At 42.5% G+C, this 18,729-nt stretch overlaps 1 protein-coding gene across 1 annotated transcript; it reads left to right on the top strand.

The window, feature by feature from the left end:
* Positions 1 to 3,844: 3,844 nt before the first annotated feature.
* LOC147421480 (large ribosomal subunit protein eL19y-like) lies at positions 3,845 to 4,428 on the top strand. Its single transcript, XM_086502845.1, has 3 exons — positions 3,845 to 4,101; positions 4,184 to 4,190; positions 4,357 to 4,428. The coding sequence occupies exons 1-3, from the start codon at positions 3,845 to 3,847 to the stop codon at positions 4,426 to 4,428; spliced, it is 336 nt and encodes a 111-aa protein (XP_086358971.1).
* The last annotated feature ends 14,301 nt before the right edge of the window (positions 4,429 to 18,729 follow it).

Below are 18,729 nucleotides of genomic sequence, written 5' to 3'. Positions count from 1 at the left end.
TGACATTTTGTCTTGCACGTGCAGGTCCATCTTCTTGGAAGACAACTCTTCTAATCTCCTCAACCCTCTCTGGTTTAGAATGATATTTGGATTCATTAAAGTGAACATCATTGCTGCGGACAACCTTTCTGGATTCGGGATCCCAAAGTCTGTACCCCATCTCACCAGAATTACCATAGCCTAGAAAGATGCACTTTCTACTCTTTGGCTCAAGTTTGTTCCTAAATTCCTTTGGAACGTGAGTATATGCCTCACAGCCAAAGACTCTGAGATGCTTGTATGAGGGCATTTTGCCTGACCATACCATCTCTGGCACTGAATCCTTCTGCAAAACCTTGCTAGGAGATCTATTTACAAGATGAACAGCTGTTGATACAGCTTCAGCCCAAAACCCATTTGGCAATTGTGCATTAGACAACATACTTCTGACCTTCTCTTGTATGGTCCTATTCATCCTCTCAGCAACACCATTTTGAGGAGGATTGTAAGGAGCAGTAAGTTCACGTTTTATACCTTTTGACTCACAAAAGTCCTGAAAGGCCTTTGAAACATACTCTCCACCATTGTCAGTGCGTAAGCATTTAAGCTTCTTGCCACTCTGATTCTCCACAAGTGTCACAAACGTTTTGAAAACACTAAACGCTTCATCCTTGTGCTTGAGAAAGTAAACCCATACTTTCCTCGAGTAATCATCTATAAATGTCATAAAGTAAGAAGCTCCCCCTAGAGATAGGTTAGGCATAGGTCCACACAAATCACTATGAACAAGTGCCAACTGTGTATCTCTTCTACTGCTTCTATGCTTATGTGGCTCCTGTGTTTGCTTACCATACAGACAATGTTCACAGAATTCAAAATCATTAAATGAAAAGCCAGGCAAATAACCAGAACGAGACAAGATTTCCATTCCCTTCTTGGACATATGTCCTAACCGGCTATGCCACAAAGAAACGTTCGGCTGCTCGGTTACATTGATTACATTTTTAGAGACATTTGATACATAAATCATGTAAAGTCCTCCAGACTTTACTCCATGTGCTACTGTCATAGAACCCTTGGATATCTTCCACATGTTCTGTCCAAAAGTGGTGACGTAGCCAGCATCATCAAGTAAACCTGTGCTGATCAAGCTCTTTGTAATTGCGGGAACATGTCTCACATTCTTCAGCGTGAAAGAAGAGCCATTCTGAAACTTCAATTGAACATCTCCAACACCTAAGATCTCACATGTCTGCCCATTGCCTAGCCGAACATGATCTTTAGTGGTCACATAAGAGGTAAACCACTCCTTGTTTGGAGACACATGAAGTGATGCCCCTGAGTCTATAATCCAGTCACTCAGTGCATTTCCATCAGATGCTGTAAGAAGAGCTGAGTCCATTGTATTCTTCAAGAAGTAGATGTCTCCTGACACTAGACTGTCATCCTCTGCAACAGTGTTTGTCACATTTATTTCTTGAATCTTCACTGAGGACTTGTTCTTCTCACCATGGTCTTCAGCTTTCTCTTTGCCTTTTTCTGCTTTCCATCTTGCAGTCTCTTTTCATGTGACCCTTCTTGCCACAATGGTAGCATTCTATGTCACTCTTGCCTTTAGCACTGCGGGACTTGCTACGAGACTGATTCCTCTTTCCACCTTTGTACTTTTCTTTGGTCCTTCCCCTGACAACTAAGGCTGTTCCTTTGCCTTTGTCCATTGTCTTTCTATTGGTTTCTTCAGTAAGCAGACTTCCTTCTACACCTGCTATGTTCAAACCATCTGGAGGTGCAGAATTACTCAAAGCTGTGCGAAAAGTGTCCCAACTTTTCGGCAATGTGATCAACAGGAACATAGCTCTAACAGGTTCATCAAACTTGACACCTTGAGCTGACAACTGACTGTAGATTGTGTTGAATTCATTCAGATGATTGGACATAGGTGTCCCTTCTTTCATCTTCAAGTCAACAAGCTTCTTAAGCCAGTATACCTGTGAAGCTGCACTCTGCTTATCATAAAGATCACTCAGCTTTAACCATGCTTGATAAGCCGACATCTCGTCTGCTACATTGAAGTAAACGCTTTCTGCCAAAGTCAGCATAATGGTAGAAAGTGCCAATTCATCCATTTCACTCCATTCATCTTCGTCCATATCTTCTGGTTTTATCCCCTTGAGCTTTATAGGTTTTATCTGCTTCTTTTGTACCAACACGTGCCAAATCTGCTTCTTCCACAATGGGAAATTGGTTCCATCCAGCTTCTTGATATTGTAAAGAGCAGTGTCCTGTGATCCAGCCATAGCTACGCTTCACAGTGGTTTACTTTCCTGGGAAAAATTCGGCAGAGTTTCCCCTGTAAACTGACCTCTGAACCAATATCAACCTGTAAAATGAACCAAGAAAGCTTCAGATTCTGCATAAATTTCGGCAGAGTCTCCTTTGTAAAATGGCTCTGGTATACTCAAAAAACAGACCAAAAATAGCTCAAAAAACACTGTCTCTCTGACACTGTAAGCTGCGGGTAAACCTGTCCTGCACCTGTACTGTCTCTCATTGTCCTGTCACTGTCCTATAAGCATAGACTACGACAATGCCTCAACGGAAGTAAAGCAAAGATGCAATCCCAACTGTCTAACTCACAGTCAATACATCCTAGCTGCCTATCTAAGGGTGCTCGAGGGATCGCTCCAAGACCTGTATCACCGAAAGGATCTCAACATTCGAGAATCCCCCAGCTCAATAAAACCTCACTCGACCCTCAACAAAGGTTGCAGTAAATCTGACAGTACATAGACTTCCCACAAAGTCATACATCCACAAATTTCCCACTGTATGCTGTAACCGCTGCGGCGGTTGTTTGCTGCGTGACTCACAGCCAGCAAACCCTCAACAGACATACATCATCTCTGACAATACATCCCATGTGGAAGTACCTGCAATGTCAAGATGAAATCTAGAATATCAAGCAGCAAACACAAGCTACCTGATGAGCTAGTGGATGTCGCCTACAGTCTGTGTGTAGATGCGCCCGTGTCGTATGTGACACGCCTCCAAGAACTGTGAGCCATCCTTCGATGTGTAGACAGCCACAAATCAACACTCTGGGAGTGTCAATATCCTCAGCACCTGCAGTCGTAGTCCGAAAACCCCAAATTTGCAGAGTCGGATATGCACCCGCCAAGACCACGTAGTCGAAAATGGCCTGCGCAGACCTTTGTCGAAGCTGAACGGTGGCCGAGATAACCTCAGAATGAAATTCTGAGAACACCCAGCCCTTCTGGCTTCCCCACAGGATTTGGGGCCGTGTCTTCGCTTGTCGAATTTCACTCCAATCTGAGCTGGTGACTCTAGCCTCCTGTAGTGCTACCCCGAGCCTCGATATGAGCTCTGATACCAGTTGAAGGAGTACGAGCGGAAGTGCGACGCGAGAGAGAGTGCGAGAAGAAGAGCACGAGGATATGGTGAACTCGCTCTACTGTAATGTGTAGAGCATAGTGAGTTCTTATTAGGTTTTTACAAAAGAATATGTGTACATACATGGCGGCCCGCCCACTTACCTGGGCGACCACATTGGGCTTTATACCCCAACACATTAGATTTAGATTTTAGAAACATCATTACCATGAAAAGCTCTAAAAAAAACTCCCCGCGAAAAGCTACCAAGTGAATAAAATAAAAAAAACCACTTTGCATTGCTCAATTGCTCTCATACAAAAATTGTTCGATCTTCTCCACAAGCAGGTTCTCAAGAAGCAGCTAGGAGCTTTGTCTTCAGATTTGTCCCCATCGCCATATTCGTCCCATTAGGGTTTCGTGAGAGTGGGCGACAACGGTGTCTCTCAAGCTGCAGAAGAGCCTCACGGCTAGCATGCTAGAGTGTGGGAAGCGCAAGGTCTGGCTCGATCCCAATGAGTTCAATGAAATCTCTATGGCCAATTCATGGCAAAATATCAGAAAGCTGGTCAAGGATGGCTTTCTGATTCGAAAACCAACCAGGATACACTCGCGGGCAAGAGCAAAGCGTGCTTTGGAGGCTAAAAAAAATGGCCGTCATTCAGGATATGGTAAGAGGCAGGGTACCAGGGAGGCCAGGCTACCCTCTAAATTTCTCTGGTTGAGGCGGATGTGAGTGCTTCACCGGTTGCTGAGAAAGTACCGGGAAGCTAAGAAGATTGACAAGCATATGTACCATGATATGTATATGAAGGTCAAGGGTAACGTGTTCAAAATAAGTGCGTGCTCATGGAGAGTATTCACAAGTCTAAAACTGAGAAGGCTCATGAGAAGACACTGTCTAATCAGTTTGAAGCCTATAGAGCTAAGGGAAAAGCTATCAGGGCCGAGTGAAAAAGTGCCAAGAGGGAAGAGTGCTTGGCATAGGGATTGAGCACTAAAGAAGCACCAGCCATCCCTACAACTGCCCCTGAGGCCACCAAGAAGTCCAAGAAGTGAGAGACATAGCAAGATTTAGCTAAGAGCTATGACTCGTTAGTACTTAAATAGAAACCTTGGACCTTTGAGCTTGTGTAATGAGATACAGTTTTGAGCGACATAGCAAGATTGTGACTCGTTAGTACTTAAATAGAAACCTTGAACCTTTGAGCTTGTGTAATGAGATACAGTTTTTGCTTTACACTTGAAAGCATGACTATTGCAAACCTAAAAGGGTTTTCATTTTGCAATTTTCCCCCCTCTCTTTCTTTGACTATTGGTTATTGTTGTCGAGACTGATACTATGTCTTTTATGTTCTTTCCAAAGGGAAAAAGAAGAAGAAGAAGACAGTTTTAACGTGGAGAGAGAGAAGTGTGATTTAGCAGTTGTGCCTCTCCGGAGGTCTCCTTTTTCTACCTCTACCTGTCCCCAATAGAAGTTTTGAACTCTTGCCTCGCAGAACCACGTGCTCTCCCTCCCTTGCCTTGCTAAGTCCAACAACCACCACGATTCTTCACACTGTATGCTTAGTAGGGTTGGAAAAAACCTACTCAAGCCGCAACACCAAAAATGATGGTGCGACAAGAGATTAGGTCGGTCTGCGTCAACATGCAGGAGCTCTACTTGTGACAGAGTACAAGGCCGCGTGATTCACATCAGCACAGATATGTTGATCCTACAACATGCACGATCTCCGCCCCCTCAACCTCTTCCCTTCCAGCCTTCCCTCACCCATATACGATCCCCTCCTCCTCCTCCTCTCTCTCTCTCTCTCTCTCTCTCTCTCTCTCTCTCTCTCTCTCTCTCTCTCTCTCTCTCTCTCTCTCTCTCTCTCTCTCTCTCTCTCTCTCTCTCTCTCTCTCTCTCTCTCCCCCCTCCATCTCTATAAAAAAAAAGTCCACACTGGCGTGGCTCTTTAAGAGACTGTTTTTTAACGATATTGAGAGAGAGTGAGGAGAGAGAAAGAGAAGGGGAAGGGTTGAAAAAAAACCTAGGTTTAGTGTAATCACATCTCCAAATTTTGAGATTTACCTCTAAATTTTAAATTTGAAAGTGAGAAAACCTACAAAATTTAGAGAAATTTAACGTCATTTGGTGTAAAAATCTTTAGATTTAGTCAATTTACCACTAAAATTCTTATAGGTAGGTTTGCCAAGTTTTCAGAACAAAGTTTTTTTCGAGCACTAGTCCCTGCCCGTATGTGAAAGAGTTCACATCTCTTTCAAAGAGATTTTTTGAAGGGTTTTGTTTATACTATATAGTTGTTGAAAATGACGATGATTAAACTTGAGGACCTTCTTGCCTCATCTATTTTGAGTTTCCTATTCCTTCAAAACCAAATTTGTAAATGATTAGGGACCCTGAGATTTACCTTTCCTAGTCAACACAGTTGTCTCAACATGGCACAATGTTGTTTGTTGTAGCACAACCAACCTCCCAGTTACCCTTTGGAGGGGGTTACCTTATGGGGTGCTAAGGACCGAGGCTTGTGCCACATCATTCTGCAAGAGGATAGATGCAATGCTAGACTACCATCCATTTGAATTGTTATGAGGCATTGATGGATGTACAACTCCCAAACAATAGATAGAGTACAAACAAAAATAGAGGGCTAAGCGCATGAGGAAAAGCATTTCAAAGGAGTACAATGACAATCATACACCATGGCTCTAAGAAGTGCATACAGCATAGGGGCATCACACGTTGGGTGAGTAATCTGGGTCGAGGCATATTGATGGACAACTCAGTAGACTAGGAACCCTAAGTAGTCTAGGAACTTTTGGCTGTGCTCATATAAACATGGAAAATTTAAGAGAAGGTTTTTACACTAAATTTCTCTAAAGTGTGTAGGTTTATTCACCTTCTACTTTGAGTTTTGAAGATGAATCTCAAAATTTGTAGGTGGAATTACACTAAACCTAGGTTTCTATTGATATGGGTAGGTGAAAGAGAACTAGATGTGGACAAAGTTGTCATAAAAAAATTGGTCATAGATTTATCAACCTTGCGTACTCTTCTATCAAAGAACTCTTTATAATCCCCCACCATTACCACCTCCCTTGACACGTTTGTTGCCACCACCTTTGGCAACACCACTAACTCCCCCTCCCCCCCCCCCCCCCCCCCTTTTTACACTAAATTTCTCTAAAGTGTGTAGGTTTATTCACCTTCTACTTTGAGTTTTGAAGATGAATCTCAAAATTTGTAGGGGGAATTACACTAAACCTAGGTTTCTATTGATATGGGTAGGCGAAAGAGAACTAGATGTGGACAAAGTTGTCATAAGAAAATTGGTCATAGATTTATCAACCTTGCGTACTCTTCTATCAAAGCACTCTTTATAATCCCCCACCATTACCACCTCCCTTGACACGTTTGTCGCCACCACCTTTGGCAACACCACTAACTCCCCCTCCCCCCCCCCCAATATAGAAGGCTACCTATAGTGGTGTGATATACCATGATGTGGATTTTCTCAAAAGAATAGCCTCATTACAATAATATAATTATTTTCAAGTTTCCACTGTTTTCTCTATAGTAACTTAAAATACATAGTATGTTATTGTACATCAACCCACAATAAATTGAGGTAGAGCAAGAGAGAGGAGGAGAAGAAGAAGAAAAAGTGAAGAGAAGCTCAAGCTCCCAGACTCTCCTTATTCGTGACATTTGTTTGAGTGGCAACAACCTTACTCTTTTAATGTAAGTCTCGTGGTCCTACATGTAGGGAGGTAGGAATAGGAGATTTATATCCATTGGAATCATGGTGCCACTATTCCCAACTAGGATCAATGGTGGTAGAAATGAGCTTCTAGTATCTGAGGGAAACTAGTTTCAAGAAGAGGAATATCAACACGCCATTGTATGGGTTCCAATTGTTTTAGCCCATCAAAGGAAAATTTCTACCAAACCCTTGTTCAAGGGGTTTTTTCTGTGAGAAATTTGTGGTTGTTTGTATAGTGTGTCTTGGCTAGTCTTGCTCGTTTTACGGATTGCTCAGAAAATCTCGCTCGAGATTTGAGATTCCTCGAGGCAATGTCGGGATCATCTCGAAGGGTGCATAGAGACAGATTTGAAGATTACATCAAGAACTTCAAAATCCTCGACGCTACAATAGAAAATATCCCAAATGTCCCATTTACAGAAGAAGAAGTGGATGAAGTACGACGGCAACTGCTAGAAGAGTAGGAATGCCAAGAGAGAGAGAGAGAGAGAGAGAGAGAGAGAGAGAGAGAGAGAGAGAGAGAGAGAGAGAGAGAGAGACTAAGGCGGACAGGGACTTCAAGAAAAAGTTGACAACTCCACCATCAAGCAGGGAGTCCATCCCACCGCCATCACCACCTCCTATTATCCCTCCACAAACCCAACAAAAGGAGGAGAGACAAGAAGGTTCTAAGCAAGAAAAGAGCCAAGAGCAAGAGCAGAAAGAAGATGATGAACAAAAAGAGGAAAAGATAGATCCATAAGAAAATAATTTAGAACATTCCTTGATCTACTAGCTGCAGGATATTCAAGAGAAGAGGTAGCTACAGTGGCATTTGAGTTGGCAAGCACAAGGCCCAAAGAACAAATGCAGAGCCTGCGGTTAGTGGAACTAAAAGAGATGGCCACTCATACAGTGGACCTACAACCACCTACCAATGACTGGGATGTGTGATGCACAAGCTGACCGGGCTCAGGGCAAGATCATTGGCCATGGAAAGTGAGATTGACAATCTCAAAGCCAATGAAGTTTTGATCAAATCTGAAGTAGACACACTACAAAGACAAAGCCAAGAGCATATAGAAAAAGAAGCTGAGCTGCAGTAAACTAAGGAAAAGTAGACTAAGGCCATGGCATTACTAAGATGCCAGGAGATGGAACGAGAAAATCAAGCAGCAGATCAAAGACTTCAAAGAGCTGAAGAAGAATACATAAAAATCAACAAGTCATTGACAGATGCAGAAAGGGAAATGGACAACCTAACCCTACAACTTGCTAAAGAATCCAAGGAGGTGGAAGCCTTGAGGAATGCCAAAGAGAAGGCAGAGATAGAGCATGAGGCGAGCCAGGATGAGGTCATCGAGCTAAAAGACCAGCTGAAAGTAAAAGATCAAACCATCCAAAGGCTGCAGGCATCTCCTGCCAGAGTCAAAGCTACTAGCTCGCCTGGCACCACTTCAAAGAGTCATTTTTATGAAGAACAAATGAAAGAGCTCCAAAAGGAGTTGACATTAGAGAAAAAACAAAGGTTGATGTTGACTGAGGGCTCTATAGTAATGCAAAACCGACTGGAAGAAGAGCACAAGGCCATGCAGGATGAGCTAGAAGCCATCAAGAGAAATCTCGAAGAGGCTGAAAAGATAAATGCTTATCTAAACGACCTCTTAGTAAACATGGGAGAGCAAGCGGGAGAGGAGAAGAAGACACATCAGAGGCAGATAGAAGAGCTGAAAGGCCAGCAGCAAACAGAAGAGCAGTAGATTAGCACCGAGCCAGTAGCCATGTATGGAATAGACATAGAGAATGTGGAAGATCTTGTGGACATCACCATGCAAGAGGAAATCCTTGTAGGACCCTCACAAGAGCCACAAGATCTGACACAAGAAGAAGAAGAGAAGCTACGAAAGGCCATAGAAGCAGAAATCAGAGACACAGCCAAAGAAGATTTGGAATGGGAGTAGAGGGTCTTTAAATCAATGACTATTCAGAAGATAGACGCCAGCAACCTTCGGGGTGAACGGCTACAACCCTCTCTCCCATATTCTCTGCTGAAATATGAAGCTGCAACAATCAACAAGCGGATCAGAGAGGAGCCAATAGTGCCAATGTACAAAGCATACATCTCCAAACCTGAAGGGGTCAAGCTGATAGTAGACTCTCAGCCCAGGTGGAGAAAAGCATGGCTTACAAAGTATCCACAATATCTAATCCATTTGGTAGAGGCACCTAAAGCGATCAGAGATAACCTTAGTTTCTGCCCTCTACCAAGGATGAGGACGTGGAAGGCCCATGAGCTATTGCAGAGAAGCCAACCTACTTGGCTGAATTACCCGAAGCTGCCAGGCTTGAAGGTAGGCGAGAGAATAAGTGAGCAATACATGGTGAAAACCCTAATGGGCGCCATCAAATTTTTCACTGGCTTGCTTGACCTATCTTGCAGCCTTCGAGACATTCCAACCAGGCCAGGCGACCGACAATATCTTCTTCTTTCAAGATACATACAGATGTGCATACGATCTGTCTAGTCAACCATCTCACGAGGTGATACATGCATTGTATCAAAGGATCATGTTTTTACTATCATATCACCTCCAGACCTTTGAAGAAGCCTAGGCTACACCGCCTTCTTCACAATCAGCACAGATATATTCGGCCCGACGCTACTAGCTCAACATGCAAGATATGAGTCTCTTCTCAAGATGAGAGACAACCTACACTGAAGAAGCAGCTCAATAGCCATGTCAAGGATGACATGAACAAGGAGGGGGGGAGTGTTAGCGGGCTGGACACAACCTATGAAAAAAAGATTGCTCGGCTGAATATTGTTTTTTGCAATTATTCATTTACGGTCTGATTTTGTGAGCTCGACCTACGAGCTTCATCTGGTGATTTGGTGAGCATACGTTATCCATTTTCGCATTTCAGCACATCCACGTGTTTCCATTGAGTAGAGCTACACATTAAGCATTTTAGTTTTTGGAAACAATGATCTATAGATTTCGACCAGACATCCTACGCGATTTTGCATCGGGTGTTTAGGGTTGGGATTTTGGTTCATGGACCTTAGGGAGAGTGACCTATTGGTGTTAGTAGGGTCTCCTTCAAGTTCTCTGGAGTTTCGAGACCGTTTGATGGGTATTTGGCTCTTGAAAGCGTTGTAGGAAACCTCTTCTTATGCACTTCTAAAGACTGTAGCTTAGACATTGGGTAGAGACCTCTGTAGGAATTAGTCGAGAGTCGGTTGAGTGTAGATTGACACCCTATGCTTGCTTCCACGTGCCTGCGGGTCGAGCTTCGTCTTTAGTTAACAAATCTTGTTAGGTGAGTTCTCGCTATGCTGACGTCCGTCGCGGCGTATTCGCCAACAGTTACTCTCCATCAGCTCTTGCTATAGTCCAAAAGTTGGCCTATATACCAATGCCATTGTTGTTGAGATTTTTAGCAACTTCCCTCCAAAAATGGGTTAGAAGGATGTCTTTAGCCTTGGAGGGGAGAATCATTCTATTTTGTTGAGTATGCTACTCATAGTACTTGTACACATCATATTGTTGGATCCACCAGAAAACCTTTATATAACAATCTTCTCTCCTCAATGTATAAATCAACTTACACAGTTGCAATGACAATAAGGAAGAGAAGGCAAAGTCATGATAATTTACAAGTGCAAGGTTTTTATCCCTTCTTTTTTAATAGCAAACTTCCCAATGGTGAATAGGTTATATTGATAAAGCCAAAAAATTACAGATTCTCGCCATGCTCGTGATGTGAGCCATGACTCCTTAAAAGGATCAAAGATACATCACTTAAAGGTGTTGCTACCCCACACAACCCACCCTTTCACCCATGCAACTGTGTAATTGTGGCACCCATGCTTCTAGGCCACCCTTCAAGGTTTTTTTGTTTTCCGTGTTAACAATCTTGGACTATCTACGAGAACTTAGCTATTTCTATGGAGCTCTCTGTAAAGTATGAGCTTTGTCCTAAGGTGTGAGTCAAGGAGAGGAAAGTGGATTTATCCCACATGCTGTGGAACAAGGTTGTAGAGTTATTTAAAGCTCACTTTCATGAATGGACAATACAACTTTATTTTGCACTACATGCTTGTCTATGGTGAGCTTGTGCTAAGCTAAGTCAATACTCAAGATTGTGTTTATTCCAAGATAATTCTATCTTGGAACCTAATTCACTTGAGTGATAACCTTGCTTACACACATGCTCACACATTGAGCTATGTTTCTCTTTCATCCACCATAGCTAGCACGATCCAAATCCTAACATTTGGTATCAGAGCTTGGGTATGCTAGCTAGGCTTGCTATTATGCATTGGCATGTTTGTGCAATTAGCATTCATTGATCATCATTAGATATATCCATTAGGCTTGCTCTTTTATTGCATAATGCATACCTAATTAGTATTCCATTGGCTAGCATGAGCATGTTCTTGAGCTAAAGACTCTTGAGCCACTGCTCACTAGCTAATTGGAATATTAATTAGCATAAGATCTCATTAATTTGCCATTAGAAACTTGCATTTTTCATTCAAAATCTACTCCTCATTTTAGTAAAATTGGGATTTATGACTGGTGTGTGTGCGTAGCCTATCTCAAGAGCTCTCTACCGACTATTTCCATGCTCAAATTGCACTTCATATGCACGTTCTAGAGCTTGATTAATATCCTCTTGAACACTCTCACCCTCTGCAGAAAAACTCTCATCAGCCTTGTTTTAGTAGGTGTGTGTGTGTACCTAAGAGAGCATTCAATGCTCACCACTCTTTGTGGAAAAACAAGTCTTAAACCTGCCAAGATCATGGTGGGAATACCTTTTTTTTTAGAGGACCTTTGACCCTTTTTTTTTAAAAGGCAAAGGGGCCACACACTAGGACGCCCACTGGGCGGACTTCAACTGGAGCTCACTGCTTTCTATAGTTTTTCGGGTCCGAACGGACCACTGGCCGACTGTCTTTGCATGCGCCCGTCCGACGGAAGCTCTCACTAGCCGACCGGCCACGGACCTCAACCCTCGCACGCCTACCTACTGCCGACCGGCCGCGGACCTCAACCCTCGCGCATTCAACCCCTTTTCACAAGCTTTTCGGGTCCGCCCCTATGGGGCCCCCCTTCCCACGACGCAAAACCAAGGGCTTCAAGCCCATTGGCCTTCCAAGCGGGCAGTTCTGCCTCAAAGCCACAAGGGCCTTCCCACAAAGGGGTGCTCCCCATCCTAAGCACCGGGTCCCACTGCATCCGGCCTCAAAACTCCAAGGCAAGGCTTTCTTAAGCCTCTGCTCCCATGGTGCTGGCCAAGCCCGCAAGAGCTCCCTTCCCCGCAGCCTGCCGAGCACCTCCAAGAAATTCAAAGCTCCCAAGCTCAAGGCCTTGCTCCCACCAAGCTGCAGCAAGGCTTTCGAAGCCTTCCAAAAGGTATTCAAAGGCGGACCTCGAGATCTTATCAGGCACTCCAAGGGCTACCAAGATTACAACATTACGGAAACAAATTTATAACCAAGCTTCAAGGAATTCTTTTGAGCATCAAAAGCAAAATCAAAGAGTCCTTTCCCCTATCTGTGAAGAGGGGCTTCACCGACGCGACGATGAAGAGGAGCTTCACAAAAAAGGGGGATCTCTCTCTCTCTCTCTCTCTCTCTCTCTCTCTCTCTCTCTCTCTCTCTCTCTCTCTCTCTCTCTCTCTCTCTCTCTCTCTCTCTCTCTCTCTCTCTCTCTCTTACAATGAACCCTTAAAATTATTGCAACCAAGCACAATTTTGCAAATTAAAATTTTTCTATCATCAATTGTGCACAGTGTAAAGAGGCAGACAGTGGCTAGGAGAGTCTCCTAAGCTAAGACCCCTCTATTGGCACAGATGGGGGACAAGGGAATAGAAAAATTAAATGGGGTAGGATTTCACACCTGGCAAACAAAGTTAAGAGGTTACCTCATGAAAAAATGTCTATGGTCTATCATCAGCCCTGCCTTAGAGCAACAAGCCAAACCTGATGGAGTGCACACTAGGGCATTTACAATCACAGCAAGTGCACAAAATTTGGCCAAAGACGAACAAGCATTAGGGCCAACTTTGGGACTATAGTAAGAGCTGCTGGAGAGGAACAAAGCAAACTAGCTCTCCAGTTTAACCTCGGTGGGAAAAAAAGTTAACTGATCAGTAGAGCCCTTGAGTAGCCTAACAAATGGTATCTACCGAACTATGAATCCAAGTTCAAGTGGATAGCTTGGTGGTGGCTAATGAATAGACATTTCCTAAAACTACAAACTAAGGATGTATACCTCTTCTTTATGGCATGAAAGGATTGGTTCTTCCTGCTTAACAAGCAATTGGGCTCAAACTAACTAGGCTCAAGATGGGAGACAGTCGTGAAGAATATATGAAACCCTCAATGGCCGCATGGGATGGGAAGGTACTTTGGGGAGCCATTTCAAATGGAGTGAAGTTCTTGCCATGCAAATTGGTATAGATAGATGATCGCAATACAAAACGGATTGTAAAGACAATCGTCGCCTTCTCAAGGAGTGCCAGACAATATGTGGCCTTGTAGGAGAGATCTGCAAATGGGTCCAAAAAAGAACTTGGAAAATAAGAACTCTTCAAGAACAATCTCTTCATGGGAGGGAAGGTGTTCAAGAGCCATGCACTGCTCATCGCTATGCAAGTCATGAGATATCACTACTTCAAACACATTTGGAAGGCAAGGATGAGAGCTCCATAGAAATAGCTAAGTTCTCGTAGATAGTCCAAGATAACAGGGTACTTCTCCATTGGAAAACAAAAAAACCTTGAAGGGTGACCTACAACCATGGGTGGCGCAATGACACACTTGCATGGGTGAAAGGGTGAGTTGTGTGGGGTAGCAACACCTTCAACTAATGTATCTTTGATCCTTTTAAGGAGTCATGGCTCATCACGAGCATGGCGAGAATTTGTAATTTCTCTCTCTCTCTCTCTCTCTCTCTCTCTCTCTCTCTCTCTCTCTCTCTCTCTCTCTCTCTCTCTCTCTCACACACACACACACACACACACACACACACACACACATACAAGGAAGAGCAACAACAATACCAATATATGCAAGAATAGCCTTATCTATATAGATTTTAGGCCTTTCTCTCTCTCTCTCTCTCTCTCTCTCTCTCTCTCTCTCTCTCTCTCACACACACACACACACACACACACACACACACACACACACACATACAAGGAAGAGCAACAACAATACCAATATATGCAAGAATAGCCTTATCTATATAGATTTTAGGCCTTTCTCTCTCTCTCTCTCTCTCTCTCTCTCTCTCTCTCTCTCTCTCTCTCTCTCTCTCTCACACACACAGACACACACACACACACACACAAGGAAGAGCAACAACAATACCAATATATGCAACAATACCCTAATCTATATAGATTTTAGGCCTTTCTTTGTCATCCTTGGTGGAAGTAATCTATGGTAAGGATGATTTGTAATCCACGTACTCTTTTGATAGTAGGTTCTTTAAATTTTGTGGAAGGGGGTTTATTTGGGGGAAACTCTATATCCCCCCTTTGGATCAAATGGAAATAGAAAGTAAAGTTTTGAATAGTAGTATGGAGAAAAGTGGCAAGAGACGAGGGCTGTGAGGAGTTAAAGAAGTTATATAAGGGAAAACAGAGCAAGACATTGTATTTTTTAATATGTTGGGTTTGTGAGAGGATTATCGACACACCTTGGGTGGAGTGGATAGCGCAAAAGCCCATCCTTGATACAAAAGTTCACTTGTTTGATTTTGTAGTTAAATTCAATGAGTTTATGGTATAAATCATGCCTCGAGTGTAGCGTCTAGTGGGATCTCTAAAGATAGGATTGCACCTAATGGCAAGAGAGTAGACCAAGTAGTAGAGTAGTAAGTAGTAGTAGGCCTTCTCAAAGATGTAAAATGTTGACACTATAATGAGAAGGTAAATAGTTCATTTCTAGGTTTGTCTCATGATCATTGCCATTTACAAAGCAAATGTCATGGTTTTCTCTTTTATTCTTTCTAATCATCGAAATTTAATAACAGAGAATCTAGTTGATACATTGAGGATAAAAGCTTTGAAACCCCTCATTGGGCAGTCCTAAAACTTGGGGATACGATAGAGGAGCTCACTAAAAATTGCAACAGAGCAACAAAATCCATGGAATGGGAAGAGCTGTCAAGGTACTTTCACAATTCTATATCTCATTGGTCACCTTGGCCCTCCAAGGCTAGAGGCGTCCTTCTTACCCATTTTTGGAGTAAAGTTGCTAAAAAGCTTAATGAGAAGGCAAACTTTGGGACTATAGTAGGAGCTTCTGGATAGGAACAAAGCAACTAGCTCTCCAGGTCAACCTCGATGGGAAAAAAAGTTAACTGATCAATAGAGCCGTTGAGTAGCCTAACAAATGGTATCTATTGAACTATGAATCCTAGTTCAAGTGGACAACTTGTTAGTGGCTAATGAATAGACATTTCCTAAAACTACAAACTAAGGATGTATACCTCACCTTTATGGCCTCAAAGGATTGGTTCTTCCTGCTTAACAGATAGTTGGGCTTAAACTGACCAGGCTCAAGAAGGGAGACAGTCGTGAAGAAAATATGGAACCCTCAATGGCCCCATGGGATGGGAAGGTACTTTGGGGAGCCATGTTGACTGGAGTGAAGTTCTTGCCATGGAAATTGGTATAGATAGATTCTCGCAATACAAAACGGCTTGTGAAGACCTCCCTCACCTTTTCAAGGAGTGCCTGACGATATGTGGCCTTGTAGGGAAGATCTGCAAATGGGTCCAAAAAAGAACTTGGAAAATAAGGACTCTTCAAGAACAATCTCTTCATGGGAGGGAAGGTATTCAAGAGCCATGAATTTCTCATCGCTATGCAAGTCATGAGATGTCACTACTTCAAACACATTTGGAAGGCAAGAATGAGAGCTCCATAGAAATAGCTAAGTTCTCGTAGATAGTATAAGATAATAAGGTACTTCTCCAATGGAAAACAAAAAAACCTTGAAGGGTGGCCTAGAACCATGGGTGCCGCAATGACACACATGCATGGGTGAAAGGGTGGGTTGTGTGGCGTAGCAACACCTTCAATTGATGTATCTTTGATCCTTTTAAGGAGTCATGGCTCATCATGAGCATGGCGAGAATTTGTAATTTTTTGGCTTTATCTATATAACCTACTAAAATTGTGAAGTTTGCTGTTAAAAAAAGGGATAAAGCCTTGCACTTGCAAGTTATCATGGCTTTGCCTTCTCTTCCTTATTGTCATTGTAATTGTGTAAGTTGATTTATACATTGAGGGGAGAAGCTTGTTCTTTAAAGGTTTTCTGGTGGATACAACAATATGATGTGTACAAGTACTACAAGTAGCGTACTCAACAAAATACAATGATTCACAAAAATATAGAACACCAAAAATGAAAAATCATTTGCCTTCTCTTCCTTAAAATCATTGATTGCAAGTGAGTTTATGGTATACGTGATGCCTCGAGTGCAGCGTCTAGTGGAATCTCTAAAGATTCCACATAGTGGCAAGAGAGTAGACCAAGTAGTAGTAGCCCTTCTCAAAGATGCAAAATGAAGACACTATGATGAGGAGGTAAATAGTTCATTCCTAGGTTTGTCTCATGATCATTGCCATTTACAAAGCAAATGTCATGGTTTTCTCTTTTATTCTTTCTAATCATCACAATTTTATACGAGAGAATCTAGTTTATACATTGACGATAAAATCCTTGCAACCCCTCATTGGGCCATCCTAAATCTTGGGGATACAACAGAGGAGCTCACTTAAAAAATGCAACAGCGCAACAAAATCCATGGAATGGGGAGAGCTATCATGGTACTTTCATAATTGTATATCTCATTGGTCACCTTGGCCCTCCAAGGCTAGAGGTGTCCTTACCTGAGTTTATGGTATACGTGATGCCTCGAGTGCAGCATCTAGTGGAATCTCTAAAGATTCCACATAGTAGCAAGAGAGTAGACCAAGTAGTAGTAGGCCTTCTCAAAGATGCAAAATGAAGACACTATAATGAGGAGGTAAATAGTTCATTGCTAGGTTTGTCTCATGATCATTGTCATTTACAAAGCAAATGTCATGGTTTTCTCTTTTATTATTTCTAATCATCACAATTTTATACGAGAGAATCTAGTTTATACATTGACGATAACATCCTTGCAACCCCTCATTGGGCCATCCTAAAGCTTGGGGATACAACAGAGGAGCTCACTAAAAAATGCAACAGTGCAACAAAATCCATGGAATGGGGAGAGCTGTCAAGGTACTTTCACAATTCTATATCTCATTGGTCACCTTGGCCCTCCAAGGCTAGAGGCGTCCTTACCTATTTTTAGCGTAAAGTTACTTAAATCCTTAATAAGAAGGCCAAGTTTGGGACTATATCAAGAGCTGTTGGAGAGGAACAAAGCAACTAGCTCTCCAGCTCAGCCTCGGTGGGACAAAAAGTTTACTGATCAGCAAAGCCCTTGAGTAGCCTAACAAATGATATCTATCGAATTATGAATCCAAGTTCAAGTGGACAGCTTGGCGGTGGCTAATGAATGACATTTCCTAAAACTGCAAACTAAGGATGTATACCTCACCTTTATCGCCTCAAAGGATTGGTTCTTCCTGCTTAACAAGTAGTTGGGCTTCAACTGACCAGGCTCAAGATGGGAATCAATCATGAAAATTATATAGAACCCTCAATGGCCGCATGGGATGGGAAGGTACTTTGGGGAGCCATGTCCACTGGAGTGAAGTTCTTGCCATGTAAATTGGTATAGATAGATACTCACAATACAAAACGGCTTGTAAAGACCTTCCTCGCCTTTTCAAGGGGTGCCTGCTGATATGTGGCCTTCTAGGGAAGATCTGCAAATGGGTCCAAAAAAGAACTTGGAAAATAAGGACTCTTCAAGAACAATCTCTTCATGGGAGGGAAGGTATTCAAGAGCCATGAATTTCTCATCGCTATGCAAGTCATGAGATGTCACTACTTCAAACACATTTGGAAGGTAAGGATGAGAGCTCCATAGAAATAGCTAAGTTCTCGTAGATAGTATAAGATAATAAGGTACTTCTCCAATGGAAAACAAAAAAACGTTTAAGGGTGGCCTAGAACCATGGGTGCCGCAATGACACACATGCATGGGTGAAAGGGTGGGTTGTGTGGCGTAGCAACACCTTCAATTGATGTATCTTTGATCCTTTTAAGGAGTCATGGCTCATCATGAGCATGGCAAGAATTTGTAATTTTTTGGCTTTATCTATATAACCTACTAAAATTGTGAATTTTACTATTAAAAAAAGGGATAAAGCCTTGCACTTGCAAGTTATCATGGCTTTGCCTTCTCTTCCTTATTGTCATTGTAATTGTGTAAGTTGATTTATACATTGAGGGGAGAAGCTTGTTCTTTAAAGGTTTTCTGGTGGACACAACAATATGATGTGTACAAGTACTACAAGTAGCGTACTCAACAAAATACAATGATTCACAAACATATAGAACACCAAAAATGAAAAATCATTTGCCTTCTCTTCCTTAAAATCATTGATTGCAAGTGATTTTATGGTATACGTGATGCCTCGAGTGCAGCG

The sequence above is a fragment of the Adiantum capillus-veneris genome, chromosome 27 (genome assembly GCF_014529385.1).
Source record: "Adiantum capillus-veneris isolate H3 chromosome 27, ASM1452938v2, whole genome shotgun sequence".
NCBI classification, from domain to species: domain Eukaryota; kingdom Viridiplantae; phylum Streptophyta; class Polypodiopsida; order Polypodiales; family Pteridaceae; genus Adiantum; species Adiantum capillus-veneris.
The sequence above is the reverse complement of the archived record's forward strand: the minus strand, read 5'-3'. Positions and strand labels throughout refer to the sequence as shown.

What these genes read in the sequence shown, in the direction of transcription:
- LOC147421480 (XM_086502845.1), top strand. Translation starts at nt 3,845, where the DNA reads ATGCTAGAGTGTGGGAAGCGCAAGGTCTGGCTCGATCCCAATGAGTTC.